The sequence below is a fragment of the Biomphalaria glabrata genome, chromosome 11, assembly GCF_947242115.1.
Source record: "Biomphalaria glabrata chromosome 11, xgBioGlab47.1, whole genome shotgun sequence".
Classification (NCBI taxonomy): Eukaryota; Metazoa; Mollusca; class Gastropoda; family Planorbidae; genus Biomphalaria; species Biomphalaria glabrata.
Window position 1 is genome coordinate 11,952,864 of NC_074721.1, and position 19,075 is coordinate 11,971,938.

A 19,075-nucleotide genomic window follows, 5' to 3' on the forward strand; every position below is an offset into this window, starting at 1 on the left:
GCCATTAAACACAAGTAGTAGAAGGCATGTTTAGACAGGACGAAGAACTGTTATAGATCCGGCTGAAGTCATGGAAGTCTGGCGGTGAGTGCTGTCCTGTGTTACTAGGGAACTGTTTGGGAGACCTGGAGCGACACTAGGAAGTGTGTCTGTGGTCTGTTCTGTGTTATGGTATTAATTAGGACATAAGACGTTACTCCCTGTGACTATAGTGGAACTCCAACTATTTGTTGATAGCTTATATAATAAAATAAATACATCATTTTGCCTCCTATCTGTTCGTTGAGTGCCTACCTTAGAGTTACAACAATATGCAAATACCTTAACCCTTTTCAGTACACAGTCCAATGATTTTAGAACTCGCTCCAAATGGAGTTCTACGTTTTTCGGCTCAAACAAAAATGTTTCCCTTGATTGAAGAACATAAACGCGTAAATTTTCAAAACTTTTGCAATCGTAACTTGATTTATTATGTCATGCCTTGAGCCTACATTGTGATTGTTTATAGCATTATATTAGCCTACACAAAATTATTATTTTCAATTTTATTATTAGGCTATACGGTCGTCACAGCCCATTTTCGTGAAACTGTAGGTCACAGAACGTGACAGAAGAAAATTGAAACATGCTATAGCACTATAAAACTTATTGAATTTAGTTACTCATCAACCGGCGTTACATTCGGCAGCATCAACTTCGGTTCGGATACACTTCTTCCCAATCAATAACGAAATAAATGGTCAAAGTAGTCAGATTGCTTTATAATAATTGTTCAACTTCTTTTCTTCTTCCTCGTTCTCATTATTATATTCAGATGACTAGACCAATATATGAGATGAACTGCGCAGTGGTTTCCAAATCAGGGGGCTCTCCATATAATTTTCTTTCTACAGAAATGTTTTGGGGCAACCGTCTTGTTCGGGCCTCTTGGTAAAGAATGCAGTCTGAAGGACATTATTATCTGGTGACACTCCACATGGGCAAATTTCACTGGTTCCAATTTTAAGCTTCCGGAACTTATAACTTATGTTATCTCATTCTGTTGTGTCCGGTTCTGAGACATAAGATTTAGGGCCTACACGTTGATCTTGTCGGGATAGTTTATAGCAGGCGTCATCTTGTGATTCGGGTAAGAGCTTGTCCATTAGTTTCTTCATTTCTTCTGGATAGAGTGCAATGTTTAATTGTGTGTTTCCCAAATCCTTCAACGAATTGTCTAATTTGCTGTAAGAAGTGTACAGGGTTACGCACAATGCAGCTAGGGTTAAGCAATGCAGACAAGACCCAACATATCGACTTTATACATTCTTACACACAAAAACACGCATTCAGTCAATATTATGGCTTCATATGACCAAAAAAAAAAAGTGTTTACAAAAGCAAGTTTCGCGCCAAAGAGAAATGCACGCACAAAATAGTGTTTAAAAAAGGAAGAAAGTTGGTTTATATTAATCTTGTAGCCTACTTTTTGATAGTCGGTTCGAAAAAACATATTGACCTGGGTCTGAATCGCGAAAATAAAATCGTTTTCAGTAAATTTAATCGCTGCAGTTTCGATCGTGAAAGGTGTTTAGTTGTTATAGGCATACAGAAAGTAGACCTAGTGGCTATTATTTTTTCGTCCACCGCAAGTGGGAACATTTGCAAATAAAAAAAACAAAACCTAATACTCGGAAAAAAAAAATACAAAGATAGAGGCACATTTCTTGTTCTTCTCCGCTAGATCAAATTAAAACTGATAAGCCAAATGGGCAATTTTTGTAACCAGATTTCTACTTTTATCAGGGTTATGTCAAAATAAGCAATCATCACGTAATTGGGTCACAGTTTCAAGGATGGATCCAGCCGAACAAAGTGGAGGCGACTTTTATGAACTTTTTGGTAAATATATCTTACATTCATGAAGTCAGTCAACTGAAATGATTAAGATTAAGTGCACTTGAATAGTTTCTAAGCATATTATATGCTAAAATTGCAACAAAAAGAAAAAAAACGCATAAAATTAATGACCTCCTATATACTTTATATAGGTCTACTAATATAGATCTAAATCTTTATAAATACTGTATTTTCGAATAGAGCATTATTTAGCCAAATTTAGGCTTAGGTTTTCAATTTATATCTAGATCTATTTATAACTATCCATATTTTCATTTATAGATGGATTAGATGGAGTTGCCTTTCTAACAAAATTATTTGGCATTATTTTAACTGATGCTATTCAAAAAGGAACTCAAAAAGATGCGTAAGTATAATATTAATAATTATTTTCCATACTAATTTAGATATATTCAATGTTTTCTGTAAAAAGTGAAAAATGCTATTTAGCCGCATAGATCATAATCTATATTACAGGCCTTTTTACTTTGAATCATAGATGCACGATCGCCGGCCAAATCCGCTATCGTAACTAGACTCTAGACTCTAGTCTACTTATTGTAACTATTGCGGGACTTTCAGTCAGACACCATACTACTCTAGATTTAGGCCTATTTATTTTCAAACCAAAATACAACTTTAAAAAAAAAAAAAAAAAAAAAAAAAAAATGACGATATTGTCGGCTCTCGGTTGAAAATAAAAAAAAAAGAGATAGTTTAAATCTATTAATAACAATGCTACAATATTGAATACTAGAATAATAGTAGTAATAGGGTTAACGTAGACATATACGATCTAGATCTATTAATATTATAATAATTATATGTTATTCTTGGGGGAGCTACCACCTTCTACCAAGCGCGTCCCCAGGTGGCGGATAGGGGAAAGACCCTTAGATATAAGGGTTAGCTGTGAATAGCAAATAAACAGCCGCGGACCAACTGGTTTGCAGTCATGGAGGATGAGGTGAAGTATTCCAGTGGTTAGAATATTTACTAAAAACATCTCAGAAATCCAGGGAAATGATTGCAAAAAGCGAGTATAGGGCGCTCTAACTCTAAACCCGGGTAGATGAAACCCGTTAGCTAGGGATAGCAGTTCATCTAGGAGAGAAAACTCCGAAAATAAACACCTGCTGCCTTGCAGATGATCTTGGTTGATCAAAGGCTATGGGAGCACACCCAGAAAGAAAAGCAGGCTGAAGTCGGAGTCAATGGGCCTCCTGGCGCATAACACATTGACACGCAACCTCATCTATGTTGGAGTTCAGTAACGATTCTAATAGATGTGGCGTCCTGCCTGTGGAATCCCGCCGCGCAGGTAGGGGGCCGGGCTCTCCGCCTCGAAGGAGCCCACACAAGCGAGCTGGTGGTTCTTCTATCTCTGCCTGTGGAGCCAGGAGCAGGGACAAGAAAGTAAATACTACTGGCCAACACTCCAAGACCAAAAGTCTAAAAATCTTACAATGGAACGCAGAGGGCATCCAAAAGAAAAAAGAAGCTCTAAAAATATTTCTGCATGAGAAAGAAATTGATGTAGCTTGCATCCAAGAAACTCATTTGAACAGTAATCTTCGTTTCTCCATTAGAGGCTACACCTGCATCAGACAAGATAGAGAAATCAGACCCAAAGGAGGAATCCTCACCCTCATTAAAAATGATATCCCTACCACAGACATAATTATGCCCAACTCCTCAGAATCAGAAATAATGGGAACTAAGCTAATTCTCCCAGATGGAAATATTAATCTATTTAACTGCTACTTCCCACCAGACAAGGAAATAGAGATTGACCACATTCAAATACCTGACCAAGAAGACTGTCTAATCTTAGGAGATATGAATAGTCACTCTCAGAGCTGGGGATACCCAGACCTAAATGCCAGGGGAGAAGAAATTGAAGAATGGCAAGCAGAGAACAGACTTATCTTGCTAAATAAACCTGAGGACAAACCAACCTTTTTTTCAAGAGCCTGGCTAACATCAACCACTCCAGATCTAGCCTTTGCAACAGACAACTTATCCAAAAAGTGCACTAGAGAAGTTGCAGACCAGCTAGCCACCAGCGACCACAGACCCATATTGATCAGTATCGATACCTCCTTCAAAATATCAGAAAACTCCACCATCCCCAGATGGAACTACAAAAAAGCCAACTGGCACCTATTCTCAAAGCTCACAGACCTATATACAACTTCAATAAACTGCAAAACAAATCAGGTTAATAAGTCATTCTCAGCTTTCTCCAAAGCAATACTCCTAGCAGCTAAGGAATCAATTCCTAGAGGAGCAAGAAAATATTATATCCCCAACTGGTCTGATCACCTTCAACAACTCCACAATGCCACTATTGAAGCCAGAAACACAGTAGAAAATAACCCTTGTATAGAAAATAACATAAATCTAAAAGCAGCTAACGCAGTTTTCAGGAAAAATTACCTTTCCGCCATGAGGAAAAGTTGGCATGAAAAAACAGAACAACTAAACGTAGATAGAGATGGCCACAAACTCTGGCGTATAGCCAAATGTCTCAACCAGGAAGAAAACAGAACAACTCCTATAGTAATAGAAAAGGACAACAAACCCCTGAAAGGCCAAGAAGCAGCAAATGAATTCATTAAGTTTTTCCAAAGCGTAGGACAAATACAAATTAATGAAAGTAGAAATAAAGATGTAAACTCAGAAATCCAGGATAAATTTAAAGAAAACAATCCAGCTTACTCCTTGGGAATGACCACTAATCTTAAAATGAAGGAACTAGATGAATCCCTAAAAGCCCTCAAACCAAAACAAGCCCCGGGCCCAGACAAAATATCAAATGACATGCTTCTTCACTTGGGTCCTCAAGCCAAAAGAAAACTGCTACAATTATTCAATGCTAGCTGGAAATCTGGCAGAATTCCAAACATCTGGAAAAAAGCCATTATGATCCCTATACTAAAGCACGGCAAGCCAAGAAATAAACTGGATAGCTACCGTCCCATCAGCCTCACTAGCTGTACCTGCAAACTGATGGAAAGAGTGATAAACAGAAGGCTGACATGGATCCTTGAGTCAAATAACCTACTCACTGAAGCCCAGGCTGGCTTTAGAAAAGGCAGATCAACAGAAGATCAAATTGCCTTCATCACACAAGAAATAGAAGACGGCTTTCAAGAAAAGAAACCAACAACAATTGTGTGGGTTGACTTAGAAAAAGCATTTGACAAAGTCTGGGAACAAGGTCTCTTGCTCAAGCTAATCCAGCATCACATATCCCACAGAATGTACAACTGGATAAAGGAATACCTAAATAATAGAAAAGCCTTAGTTTGCATGCAAGGACAAAGAAGCCACACAGTGGGTATAAAAAATGGTGTCCCCCAAGGAGGAGTCCTATCCCCAACACTTTTCCTAATATTCATAAACGATCTAAATCAAAACCTACCCAAAAAAGTTAAGAGCAGCATGTATGCAGATGACCTTGCCTTAATTAGCACAGAAGAATATGTAGGAACATCGAAATTTCGATTACAAGATGCTCTTGATAAACTCAATAATTGGTCCAAAGACTGGGGCATGTCCATTAACACAAAAAAGACAACATATACCATATTCTCACTGTCAACAAAACAACAAACAATAAAATTAACATTAGATAAGGAAGCTTTAGAAAAAAATGACAGCCCTACTTATCTTGGAGTCACCTATGACCCGAGACTAACCTGGAAAAACCAAATAGATAAAACACAGAGTAAAGGCATCCAGAGACTATCCCTCTTGAAAAAATTAGCTGGCACAGATTGGGGAGCAAATCACAACATCCTGAAAAAGACCTATACCAGTTATGTAAGACCTGTACTAGAATATGGTGCCACAGCATGGGGCTCAGCAGCCCAAACCAACCTTAGAAAAATAGACAAGGTTCAAAATATTGGTCTAAGGATAATGACAGGAGCAATCAAAACAACACCCATAAGAGCTATGGAGGAAACCGCTGCCCTGATCTCTCTGGATGAAAGAAGAGAAATAAAAATCCTTTCCCAATTCACAAAATTGGAAACCTTGGAGAGGCACCCACTCAGAACAAAAATCCACAAAACTGGCACAAAAAACCGTCTCAAAAGGACCAATTTCATACAGGAATCTCTAAACCTAAAAAAGAAACACCAACTTGGAAAAATTACTCTGGAATCCTCGATACACTATAATGAATCTCCACCCTGGGACGAAAGCCCTCTTCCTACTATAAGGGACCATATTGAAAACATAAAAAGAAAATCTGATTACAGACCAACAGAGCTCAAGGAAATAGTGAACTGTTTTCTACATACCAATTACCCTAGCAATCAGTGGATCAGAGTTTACACGGATGGCTCATCCCATAAAGCCACCACAAATGGAGGAGCTGGAATACTTATCGAATGGCCAGATGGAGGAAAACTAGAAAAATCCTTTGCAACTGGAGAGCTCTCTGACAGTCACAGAGCAGAAAGGGAAGCACTAGCACTAGCTGCTACCATGCTAGCAAATCATCCAAGTTCCCCTCACAGTCAGATTGTCTTTCTAACAGACGCAAAAACAACCCTCCAAAGCCTGCAAAACTCTGATTCCCCTTATATTAAAAACCTCAGAACAGCACTCACAAAGCTCAACCACAACAGCAAAAAAACTGTCATTCAATGGATACCAGCTCACATACAACTAGCAGGAAATGAGAAGGCTGACACACTCGCCAAGAGTGGGAGAACAAACTCACAAGTAAACTCTGCTCTCTATCCAGAAGAAATGAAGAAATTAATTGTAGATAAAATAAATGAGAAATGGACGAGCTCCCATCCAAATCACAAGAAAGATGATGCTTACTATAAGCTATCCCGACAAGACCAGCGTCTAATCTTTCGACTCAGGACCGGACACAACAGAATGCGACAACACATGTTCCGGAAGCTCAAAATTGGAACCAGTGAAATCTGCCCATGTGGAGTATCACCAGAAAATGCCGACCACGTCCTCCAAAACTGCTCTCTCTACCAAGAGGCCCGTATAAGACATTGGCCCCAAATCACCCCAATAGAAAGAAAACTATATGGAGAGCTCCCTGATTTGGAAACCACTGCGCAGTTCATCTCATGTATTGGTCTAGTCATATGAACACTCCAACATAACAATGAGAACGATGAAGAAGAAGAAGAAAAAATATGTTATTCTAGTACTTTTTTGTTAGTTGTACAGTAAGAAAATATTTGATATGATACAAAAAAAGCATATTAGTGATTAACTATGATTTTAGGTAAAATCATGTCATGATCTAGATTAGTTACTGAGCTACACTAGAATTAATAATTTGTGTTCCTGGACTTTTTGTGGTGATGAAGTAGATCTAGTTGTTAATTTGTATCATCATATGAGTGCATCTTAAATTGTTGAATGACTAAAATTCCTTATAGTTTAATTGGTACACACAAATTTTGGTATTATTATACAATTGTTGCTTAAATTTTATTTATATGAAAATTATATATTTATATAGGCCTACCTGTATCATCATGTGAGTGCATTTTGTTGAATGTCTAAAATTCCTTATTTTTAAATGGATACACAAAGTTTTGGCATCAGTAGACAATTGTTCTTTAAATTTTATATTTTTCATGTCATTGTTTGGTTTAAAATACCAACATACCATATTTTCTAGAATCTTTGCCAAGTCAGAATGTAAGTTGCGTCCATTGTTTGAAGGGGTTGAAAGAAAAAGAAGTTAGGATATATATATATATATATATATATATATATATATATATATATATATATATATATATATATATATATATATATATATATATATACATTGTAATAACTTAAGTGAGGCAACTCAACGAGGACATAGACGTTTATTTACATGGAGACATGACAAACACAAAGGGGCATCTGCCTTGAGCACAGCATCTCCGTATTGGCTCTCTACTTGGGCAGAAATCGTTAGTCTACTCATGTCAACATCCGGCTTGTTTGGTCACAGATAGTGCGCACCTTCTTTCTGCACTATCTTGGATGGCAGTGCGCATGGCAAAGTCATAACATTGCCCCTGTCTTAGCACTTTTCGTCCCGAAAAGAAACACTGCAGCTGAGGTTTGACAGTTCAGGTGGAGGTCGATCAGTGGGAGCCATAGGCGGCAGGGAGCGTGTTCCCCACGAAGCCATCCGCATTGTTTTCCTCCAGTGCCGCTTTCTCTTTCTCCAGTTGACCAGGCTGTTGTTGCGATGATGACGTGGCCGTTTGCCACACAAAGATATAGGGTCGAGCACTGTTTTCTTCAGCACAGCCGTTGATCGGACACGGTGTCTCAGCAGACCTTCCCGACAGACGCCTCTAAAGGGAGCTGCAGGTTCACATGCAGCCACGTTGCAAACAAAGTCCAATGCACCGCAGTCATCCTCAGATAACAATCTCACGTCCAGAAGATAGGTCTCTTCAGGTTCAAGTGGAAAATGTCTTCCTCTTGACAGCTCAGATTTAGAGTGGTTTGATTGACATTCATCTATGCCAATGTCGATGATGATGGTAGAAGTACATAAGCCCTGTTGGTGGTTTTCTTGGCATCTAAATTCTATGTGTGATGCGCTGCACGTACAGTTCATGCTAAACTTCTGGATGCAGTTGTCAAGCTTCGAATTTCCCTCGTGAGCACCGGCAGATAGGCAGATGTCATTAAGGTCCATAGCAACAGGCTTGAACACAGACCCAACGTTGTCTTGCTCCGTCAGGCTCATTGAGGTACTGGTAACAGGTACAACAGGAACATCCGCTTCAGGCACATAACAGACTTCAGTTAAGGTACTGGTAACAGGTACAACAGGAACAAACGCTTCAGGCACGTAACAGTCTTCAGTTTCTTCATTTGTCTCTTTCCGTTCGATTCGGTACATCTCGTTGAGATCATCACAGCAATCCTTGTCACGTTTTTCGTCTTGAAAGTCACAACCACAAGACTTGCCCACAACACAGACACAGACGGTGCTCCAATTCCCAGCGTCTCCGTCACCACTGTTTGTGCAGCCACAGTCTTGACCACGCAACTTCTTTACCAACGAGTCTACAGGCAACTCCTTTACCAACGAGTCTACTCGAGACACCATTTTATCTACCTTTTTCCCCATACTGTTAATTTGTTCACACATTGCATCAATACCTTCATTTATCTTGCCAATAAGCTCATGAATCTCCGATTTAATTTCAAATAAGTAGGAATCTGGATCTTCGTCTTCATCTATCAAGGCTTGCCGGAGACGAGCTGTAAGCACCTCCTTGGTACCACCAATTATCTCATATCGGTTACGAAGTTCCTTCCTAAGCTCTCTAACGGAGAGTTGGTCTAATCGTTTCAAAGCTGCCATTGTAAATCCTACCTCCTCTCGTTGAGTTGCCTATAATCCCACTTCTGACACCAATTGTAATAACTTAAGTGAGGCAACTCAACGAGGACATAGACGTTTATTTACATGGAGACATGACAAACACAAAGGACATCTGCCTTGAGCACAACATCTCCATATTGGCTCTCTACTTGGGCGGAAATCATATCAACATCCGGCTTGTTTGGTCACAGATAGTGCGCACCTTCTTTCTGCACTATCTTGGATGGCGGTGCGCATGGCAAAGTCATAACAATATATATATATATATATATATATATATATATATATATATATATATATATATATATATATATATATATATATATATATATATATATATATATATATATATACATATATATATATATATATACAGCTTAGTGCTTTTTTGGTAAAAAAAAATAGGTGCCGGTACTAAATGATTAGGTGCTGGTACTAAGTGATGAATTGCCTAACTTTTAACTACTAATATATTAATGATAAAACTTATAATACAAGAAAAGAAATAATTTTTTTCTCCACATTGAAAAAGATGCAGGTATGCTGTACTGGTGCATACCATCACAAAAAAGCACTGTATATATATATGTCATTACTTGATTACATGTTACAAATTTCCCTCATTTGCCCTATTTCTTGATGTCAGTGAGTGACAGGATTTTTAAAACAATAGCTTTGTATAGCTCATTTATAACTTGCTCAGTGCGCTATGATCCAACTTGTGGGGGAGAGAGTACACATATCTGAAAGGTTTCCATGCTGCCTTTAGGCCTTCAGCAACCATAAAACAGCATGAGTGGGGTTTCAAAACTTAAGCCCTTTTGCTAGGTAGCCAATCAGTTCTGTCTCTCAGTCAAGCATCAATTACCACATTTGTCTCTGGTCATCTGGTCATTGATAGGCCTAGACCTACCTCATGGACAAACGAAATGGAAATGTATATTAGGGATTGTCCTACAATCAAAATTAAAATGTTTTTTTTATAAATTATTACACACATGGCTTATTGTAAACACAGATGAAACAGTATTAAATTTGTAAAAATAAATACAACATTGCATAAGTTCAACTATCATTTATAAAAATTTTAAATTCAAGATGTAATCATGATCTGAAAATATAAGCCTAAGCCAAGCCCAACTTTTGGGATTTTGAATTATGCAAAATAAAAATGCAGATTATATTAAATAATTAGCTTAAATATTTAATTTTAAAAACAAAATAGTTTGCTTTACAAGATATAGAGTGGCCATTGCACCAGTACTTTGCAAGATGTAAAATTTGACATCGGTTTTCAGTATCTTTTCTAGTTTTTGAGATCTGCAAGTGACATTGGACAGAGAGATTACAAAACTAATAGTGGCTTCTCCTCAATTTAAAAAGCTTGTGGAAAATAGAAGTTATAATAATATTTCTTGTTTTCTGTCATAGATCCAATTTTACTATTACAAAAACAAAACAATTTCATTCTCTTTTATTTTGTAAAGAAAGGTAGTTGAGTTTTTACATCCTGCTGATCTGGCTCAATGCATTGACTTGAAATTATCCTTAGAACCCACTTGTGACAAGACTTTGTTGAACTTATGTGAGAAAATTATACATTATAGTGTTCGAACTGGTGAGTACAAGGGTTAACTTTAATTGGAACAAGCCAAGGCTTGTTTTTAAAAAACTTATATCAACTCACTCTGTTTGTCTGTCTGTCTTTTGAACATGTTTTTCTCCCATTTCCCAGTTAGTCGGTTTGTACTAATTAATTAATTTTGTTTTATATAACAGAAATGGAGCTAAACCCTGTAATTTTTTAGATAAGTGGCAGTATTTAGCCAAAATAATAGTATTTAGCAGTTATTTCCCTTTAGATAAACTTTGGTTATTCTGGTACCAGGTAAACTTGCTTATAAATATAATTTTATCCACTTTTATTATTTCTTTTCTTCTTGCCTGCAGGTCATCCACATTTTTTCAATCAGCTGTATGGTGGGATAGATCTTCATGCATTATCTGGAGCTTGGTTGTCTGACGCTCTTAACACTAGTCAGTAAGTTGACCTCATACTATCATTCCAGGCCAGCTTATTTGCATTGTTCAATAGTTCCAGCACCAATTCCTAAGTACTTTTCTGGGTATTAGGGATTCACATTTACAGAATGAGAATAGTTATTGTGGCTTTTATCTTCACTCATCATTTCTTATTCTATTTGCTTAGGATAAATTCATAAGAGTATTAGAACGTGGAATGGGTGCCTGAAACAGCCCAGAAAACCAATGACTTAGCAGAGTTAAAATCTTTAATTAACATGCATGACTAGATTAACAAATGGATAGGTGTATAGAACATAATTATCTTCTCTACAATGTCAGTTGTAACTGATAAGATAAGATTTCATTATTATGATTATTCTTGACCCTTCATTCACTTTTTCTTTAAAACGTTTTTTTCTTATTGACCTGCATATTTGTTTATAAAAATGTGTCTTCAATGACTTTTAGAAATTTCCTTGATTCACACTTATTCAATTTGACCTGGCTTTACATACTTATGTCTGTTGAACATGATAGTGATATTCTAATATTAGTGGAAATAAGTCTTTGATTTAGCCTACATCCTTATTTTTGTCACAGTAAATAATAACAATCTTATCTTATATTATACAGACGTTACTTCAAAAAAGAAGATGATTATGTCCTATGTGTCATGCATTTAGTCATGCATATTAACCAATGACCTAAATTCTGCTAAGTCACTGGTTTTCTTGGCTAGCTCAGGCAACCCATTCCATGCTCTAAAAGCGCTAGGGAAGAAGTAGCAATTGTACAAATTTGTCCTAGCATATGAAACAAGTATTTTTAGTATTTTATTAGATTTTGTTTTTGTGTTTGAAGATTATGGTTCAGTGTTTTATGTATAATTGATACTTAACTTTTGAGTCTTCTATCCCATTACAATTAAGTGTTGTCATCTACTAAAGTTGGTATATACAGTACTATAACAGGGTTATTTATTAAAATTATAATGGTAACATGTAAGATATTGCTTATTGATTTAATATTTTTTAAGGGGGTAAGGAAAAAAATGTTTAAAAGCAGACATGATCATAGAGTAAAAGACTATGGATATATGAGTAAGGAGTAAGGCTGTCTATGATTCTTCTTACCTCTAACTGTATTATGATGTATGTTGGGAAATAAAAGGCAGTTTGCCATTACACAAACCACATTATTAATTCTAAACTAGAAAAAAATAGGAACTTTATCTTCGGTTCTATACACCACTGAATGAAAAATTACTTCATTACTATAATTAGAGAATGAAAGGGGGTCACTGACATGACACCTAGATCTAATTACTGGTCATATTTATTTGCCTTGCCTCATTAGTATCTGTGCTAGTAAGGCAAAGTATATAAGTATGTATGTATGTATTAGTTATACAGAAATCGGAATGATTGATATTTTAGAGACTTGTGGTTCTACTATGTGTGGAAACTTTATGCAGATAAATAGACAACTGTCCAGAGTTAACTTAAATTTAAAAAAAATTATTGACATTAATGTGTTGTCTGCTTTTCACAAAATTAGGTGAACTAAGTAGAATCAACTGTCACCACTGCTAGTTCTCAAAGAGTATTTTGAAATAATCATTAATGGACAAATTTCTCATCTTTCTACAGAATTACTGAAATCACATTCATAGCAAATATATTTTAAAAATATAGATATAGTAGGCCTATGCCTAACTGTATCTGGTGGAAAGTCTAAATTCTAAGTAAATAAATCATATTTCTATAAGTAACATAAAAAGATGAGTTTATAACATATAGTTTTAATATAGCACATTATAAACAAAAATAGTAGTTGTAGATTATTATCTGAACTTATTTATTTTATTGCAAAAAATGTATACATATTTTTGAAAATTCTGAATTTCTTTCACAGTTCAAATTATTTAGTATTAACAATTTTCCTTTTATTCTCAGATATACATATGAAGTGGCACCAGTTTTTACTTTGATGGAAAAAGTAGTAATAGAGGAAGTGAAAGGTCTGATTGGTTTCCAAACTGGGGATGGCCTGTTTTGTCCAGGTACATTGGAATGTTCTTTAATGACTTACTAAATTTCTATTTAAAATTTTTTTTTTATTTGGTTGATGAAAGTCTGTGGCATTTTTTTGTCACAAAAGACAATCTTTTTTCTTTGCATCTTCTGATGTGACTATTAAATCCTTGACACACATTTACAATCACAGGCAAGGCTTTTAAATTGAAATTTAAAAAAATGCTGCAGCATTTTCAGCCTTTTTTATGCTTCTGATGTATACACCAGCTGCAATCCAAGATCCCTCCTTATTTTTGTCCTCCATGTAGACCTATACTGCACTTCGTTTTCTCAACCGATGGTGTTGATCATGAAGCCCTTGCATACATCAGTATATCTCTTAGGTGATCTATTAGAGGGTAGGAGAGTTGTAGGTTGTCCACTCCTTAGATATACTGATTGTTCAAAGTAAACATAACAACTTATGCATATATATGTTTATTTATTTAGTGGTGACCTTTCACATTTTTTGTTTCTTAATATTTCACCTATGTTGATCACTGCCTTGCACTCTCTTATGTCCCTCTACATAGTTCCTTCTTTTTTTTTAAAAAAAAGGTTGCTTTCATGTTGCATAGTCCAATCTCTTTTGTGGACATGTGGGGTGGGGGTTACCTGGGAGAAGGTTTCCATGCTGCCTATAGGTGCTCAGCAAATACAACTCAGCTTGAGATGAGATTAGAAATTGTGCCACCTTGATAGTTAGTCAAGCAGTTTTTGCCAGTTATCTGTTGCCTTCTCTCTGTTACTTCACATCAACTGGATATACCCAGATGTCTCTCTGGGGTCAGAGGAAAGAACAAACATATTCAGGCTGGATGTTTGTCTTCATGTAATTAGCAAAACCAGTCATTTGGTCAAGACTTTCAAACTTTAGCATTCACTTACCTTGGTTTTTATTTCAACTTATCTGGGTGCTTCTTAGCCAAAAATTTTGATTATATTAATTGATACATCTGTATTGTCCATAAACAATATCACTTTCAGTTTAATTTAAATTATTTTTCTGAAATAAAAATTTCCTTTCGCTGATTGGCTGTTTTTTTTTTAAAAGTCTTAGTCACTTTTTTTTTCTTTTTTACAAGATTTATTTGCTGCATATTTAGCATCTAAGTATAAAATATGATTTAACAAGTGTTTTTTTTTCTCAAAGGTGGCTCATTGTCTAACATGTATGCTCTCAATTTGGCCAGACATAAGATGTTTCCTGATGTGAAGTTAACAGGGCTTTCTGCTCTTCCTACAATGTGTGTTATGACATCAGAAAAAGTAAGACTTCTGAACATAAAAAAATTATTGATGAGGACAGCTCATTACATTGACAGTAATTTACCAAACAATAGATTTTATTGCTTTTAAAAAAAAAATTAAGATCACTGCAAAGTTCTCAGTAAACTATTAATGCTGGTACAGAAAATACCTTTTCTCTTTTTCTTTCACTGATAGCCTAAATGAGAAAACAAAAATAATAATTAAGATTTAAATTTCCTCAATGAGCTGTAAATAATAAGCTGTAAACATATAATTAAATAAGAAACAATTACAGAAAACATCCAAACACTAAGCTAGACTGAAATTTTTGACATTAAACAAATTAAATTGAGAACCAAATATTATAATACACATTGCTGCATCAGACATTTTTGTATTTCTTGAATTTCCGAACTTCAAGCCTAGTTTTAATGGACACCTCCATGTTCTCTGTCAGGTCACATGATACATGTGCTTCGGCCTGTTGACACTATTGTTTAGCCCAACCCACTCACTGTCATGACATTCCATTCTTCAGAATGTTTAGTTAATGAACAAATTATTTTTTAGCAGGAATCATTGAAAAATATTAATGTATTTTTTGTTTTACTTTGTCAGCTGTTTTGATAACTTCTTAAATTACTAATTGACCAATTCTTTTTTTTTTTATAGTTAATGGTTACGATTAACAATTAGCCCAGTTGACTCATTTATTTTATAATTACAAAGTTCTCTGGTGTTTTGATTTTTTTGCTTCATAGGGCCATTATTCAATTAAGAAAGGAGCAGCCTTCATGGGGCTAGGGATGAATAATGTCATCACTGTCAAAACAGATGAACGAGGTAGAATGATCCCAGAAGAATTAGACAAAGCTATTGTGAAAGCTAAATCTGAGGTCAGCAATCAGATACCCTGTAAAAAAAAAAAGCAATTTATAGATCCATGTATTATATTATATCAATTTGAACTACCCTGTAATAAACAATTTATAGATCTGTATATTATATTATATTTTAATTGAGTCTGAATATGTGGAGATGTTTTATAATAAAATAAAGAATTATTAGGTGGATATTTTTTAGTTAGACTTTTAGATCCACTAAGAAAGGGTTGTTGGTTAATATTTCTGATTGCAGAAAATTATAAATTGGTTTATTAGCTGTATAAGGTGTACCAGATGTTTGGTAGAATATGGTTAAACTAATTAGACAACAAAATTTGCCATGTGAAGTCTTTTTGTTAGATTCAATAAGCTCAGGATATTGTTTAGTATTTGAGCTGCAGAGTCTTGGGTTCACCTGAAAAGCCTAATACAGTAATTAATTAGTATTTGCTCTTGAACTTTTGTCTCTCATCAATGGCCGATAGCAGACACTAGATTTGACTTTAAACTAAATACCTTAAGTTTCTGAGTTCACTATCATCAGACAGGGTGAGATAAGGCCACTGATTTCATCATGATGCTAATAAATTGTATTTGGCTTGTTCTAGCTCAAGTGTTTAGTTGAGATGACAGTATCAAATGTGTAAATATTTTTTTTTCTGATAGAATCGAATACCCATAATGGTCAATGCTACTGCTGGTACCACAGTGTTAGGTGCTTTTGATCCTCTTCATGCTATAGCAGATATATGTCAGAAGCATGCACTGTGGATGCATGTTGACGGAGCCTGGGGGGCAAGTCTGCTGCTGTCCAAGAATTTAAGGCACAAGCTTCATGGAATTGAAAAGTAAATACTGTTTAACACAGTCTTTCAAAAGAATCTTAATATCTACAATGTAGTAGCAAATTTGTCCTGCCCAGCTTTTGTCTCTGCCCGAGTCGGGTGTCGAACCTCGAGCCCCCTTCTAGGTAGCCAAGCCAAGCCAAGTTCAAGCGCACTTAGCCTCTCAACCACGCTTCCCACTATGTTTAGACTAGGTTATGATTTACTGCTTTACATCAGATTGTAGCTTCACTTTTAATATCCCTTGAAGTGTCTCTAACACTTAATAGCCCTGAATTTGTACTTTTTGGGTTTTAGAGATTCCAATATTGGGAGCTTCTTCTATAGCCATTGTAACAAAAGTTAAATAGTATTTTAGTTTCATATAGATTTGAAAAAAAAAAATGTTTAAATTAAACCCAAATGGTAAGTTTGATTTTGTCATTTTTACAACATAGGGAAAGTATAAGGATATTAAGAATTTTGAAATAAAGTCATAGGTTGACCATAATTAACATTTATTTACCATGCTGAAATACCCAATAAGAGTAGGCCTAATCAAAGAAGCAATATAGGAATTGTTATATTTTGTAAGTCTAAATCTCTACATTTGTGGGATGGTAATAAGACTAATTTTGGAACTAAATTGGAAATAAAATAGTCAAGATATATTTTAAGATTAAACAAATTGATGTATGCATTCTCTGGAATTATTTAGAATGATCAGTTCAACCTAAAGTTGAATCATTCTTTCTACTCAGGGCTGATTCAGTTTCTTGGAATCCCCACAAGATGTTGTGTGTTCCACTACAAGCCTCCCTATTTGTTACTAGACACAAGGTTATTGACATTTTTATTATGTACATTGTTTTTTTTACCTTTACATCATCTGCCAATAGATTGCAAGGTCTGAAGGGGGAACTTTACTCTTCTTACTTTACGTTGTTTTTAGATGTGTATCTCTTTAACCATTGTTTGTTCCACATAGCAATGATGTCATTGAAAGTTTTTATGTAATTTGAAAGTTAGGGTTATTAGCACATCAACACTATTAAGCCATCTTACTGTAACACTATGTCCACCTACCTTCTTTAAAACATATTATATTTAGAATTGATATTGGCTAGTTAGGCAATTTTAAAGATTTTTTTTCAACAGTACAATATTGTTAATTGCTTTCCTTGTTATGTGATTGACTTTGTTCTCTCCTTATTCTGACATGCTCAATGATTGCCAGTGCTAATGCTACTGTGACACTCCCACATCAAGCTTTAATAATAAGAAGAAAGAGATTGTTTTTGAGTTTGAAGATGTGACTTGAGTTTTCATGAAGAAATGAAGATTTTTATGTCCTAGCACAAGGCTAGGGGCTATATGAAGTATTAATATTATCTCTAGAAAGTCTTCAGCTTATAAATATTTGAATCTAATTAGAACATTAGTTCTAGGTGTCTAATCTTTGTTTCTATTACTATCTTCCACCAGGATCTACTGTGTGAGTGTCACAGTTTCAAAGCCAAATATCTTTTCCAGCAAGACAAATTCTATGATGTGAGCTTTGACACTGGAGACAAGTCCTTGCAGTGTGGCAGGAAAGTGGATGTCCTCAAACTGTGGCTCATGTGGAAGGCAAAGGGAACAAAGAAATTGGCTGCTGAGATTGAGCACTTGTTAGAGTGTGCTAGGTACAATAATGCATGTTTATGTTCAAGACTTATTTTTTTTAAAGAAGTTGTAAAAAAATATTTAATTTTTAAATTTTTACTATCATTTGTTACTGTTGGATGGCTATTTGGTTGAGTGGTATGCACTCTGGGCTGTGGTTTGGTGGTCTAAATGGTCTGGGTTCAAACCCTGCCTCTGCCATCACCTTGTCTTGCTAGGATGTTATTCTCTTCAAATCTCACATCAGAAACATGCAAAAAACAAACATTTTTACAAACATCTTCAACTTGGTTAAATTTCCTGAAGCTCTTGTTTTTAATTATAGCAAAACAAATCTTGGATAATCATAGAAATCAAAGCAATGATTTATTTTTTACAACATCAGTTGTTGTTTTTTTTTAATCTGCAGTTATTTGACACAGAAGATTGCCAATACAGAAGGATTTTCACTGGTTCTCAAAGAGGTTAGTTTTATTGTCTCATTTCATCTGATAGACATACCATACTACTCAACAACCTAATACGCTGAGAAAATAAAATGTTCACACTTCTTTTCTATGAAGCAGATTTGAAACAACAGAAGTTAGGCAGAAAATAAGTTGCGTAGAAGTTTCATTCCTGATTCATTTTGGGGGCGGTTGGAGGGGGGCACCTAACACAGTGAATTGTAAAATGTAGATTTCTTTCTCACACTCATTAAAAATAAATAAATTATATTTAAATGTTCCCAACATTTTTGAAATTCAAATGTCCAATGATGTCCCACAGCTTTGGAATTATTTGATAGAAAAACAATTGTATTTTTTTTTTTTTTTTCAGCCTGAGTGTACTAATGTCTGCTTTTGGTACATTCCACCAAGTTTAAGGTCATGTGAACAAAATGAAGAGTGGTGGAATAAACTTTCCAATGTTTGTACACATTTGTTTTATTTTTTTGTCCATTGGTTTTACTCTCCTTTTTTTTTTTTTTAAACTTCATACATTTTAAAATTTCCATTCGAACAATCCGTTTCATCTCATCCCTGTAGTTAACACATCATGAAAAAAGGTTTTATTTTGGTAGACTATATTCATTCA

At 35.3% G+C, this 19,075-nt stretch overlaps 1 protein-coding gene across 5 annotated transcripts in view; it reads left to right on the top strand.

Annotated features, from left to right (window-relative positions):
* LOC106054813 (cysteine sulfinic acid decarboxylase-like) overlaps nt 1–19,075 on the top strand; it is a 21,282-nt gene continuing 2,207 nt past the window's right edge. Inside the window, exons 1-14 of one of the 5 annotated variants that reach the window (XM_056003605.1) lie at nt 30–154; nt 894–1,129; nt 1,786–1,881; nt 2,161–2,245; nt 10,762–10,892; nt 11,225–11,315; nt 13,255–13,361; nt 14,528–14,643; nt 15,387–15,521; nt 16,176–16,357; nt 17,095–17,173; nt 17,819–18,018; nt 18,408–18,462; nt 18,818–18,907. In XM_056003605.1, coding sequence (XP_055859580.1) covers nt 1,836–1,881; nt 2,161–2,245; nt 10,762–10,892; nt 11,225–11,315; nt 13,255–13,361; nt 14,528–14,643; nt 15,387–15,521; nt 16,176–16,357; nt 17,095–17,173; nt 17,819–18,018; nt 18,408–18,462; nt 18,818–18,907 — 1,317 coding nt within the window. In that variant the 5' untranslated portion in view covers nt 30–154; nt 894–1,129; nt 1,786–1,835. Of the gene's footprint in view, nt 155–893; nt 1,130–1,785; nt 1,882–2,160; nt 2,246–10,761; nt 10,893–11,224; nt 11,316–13,254; nt 13,362–14,527; nt 14,644–15,386; nt 15,522–16,175; nt 16,358–17,094; nt 17,174–17,818; nt 18,019–18,407; nt 18,463–18,817; nt 18,908–19,075 lie in introns of all 5 variants that reach the window. The other 4 variants (XM_056003609.1, XM_056003607.1, XM_056003606.1 and 1 more) reach the window with 4 other exon arrangements.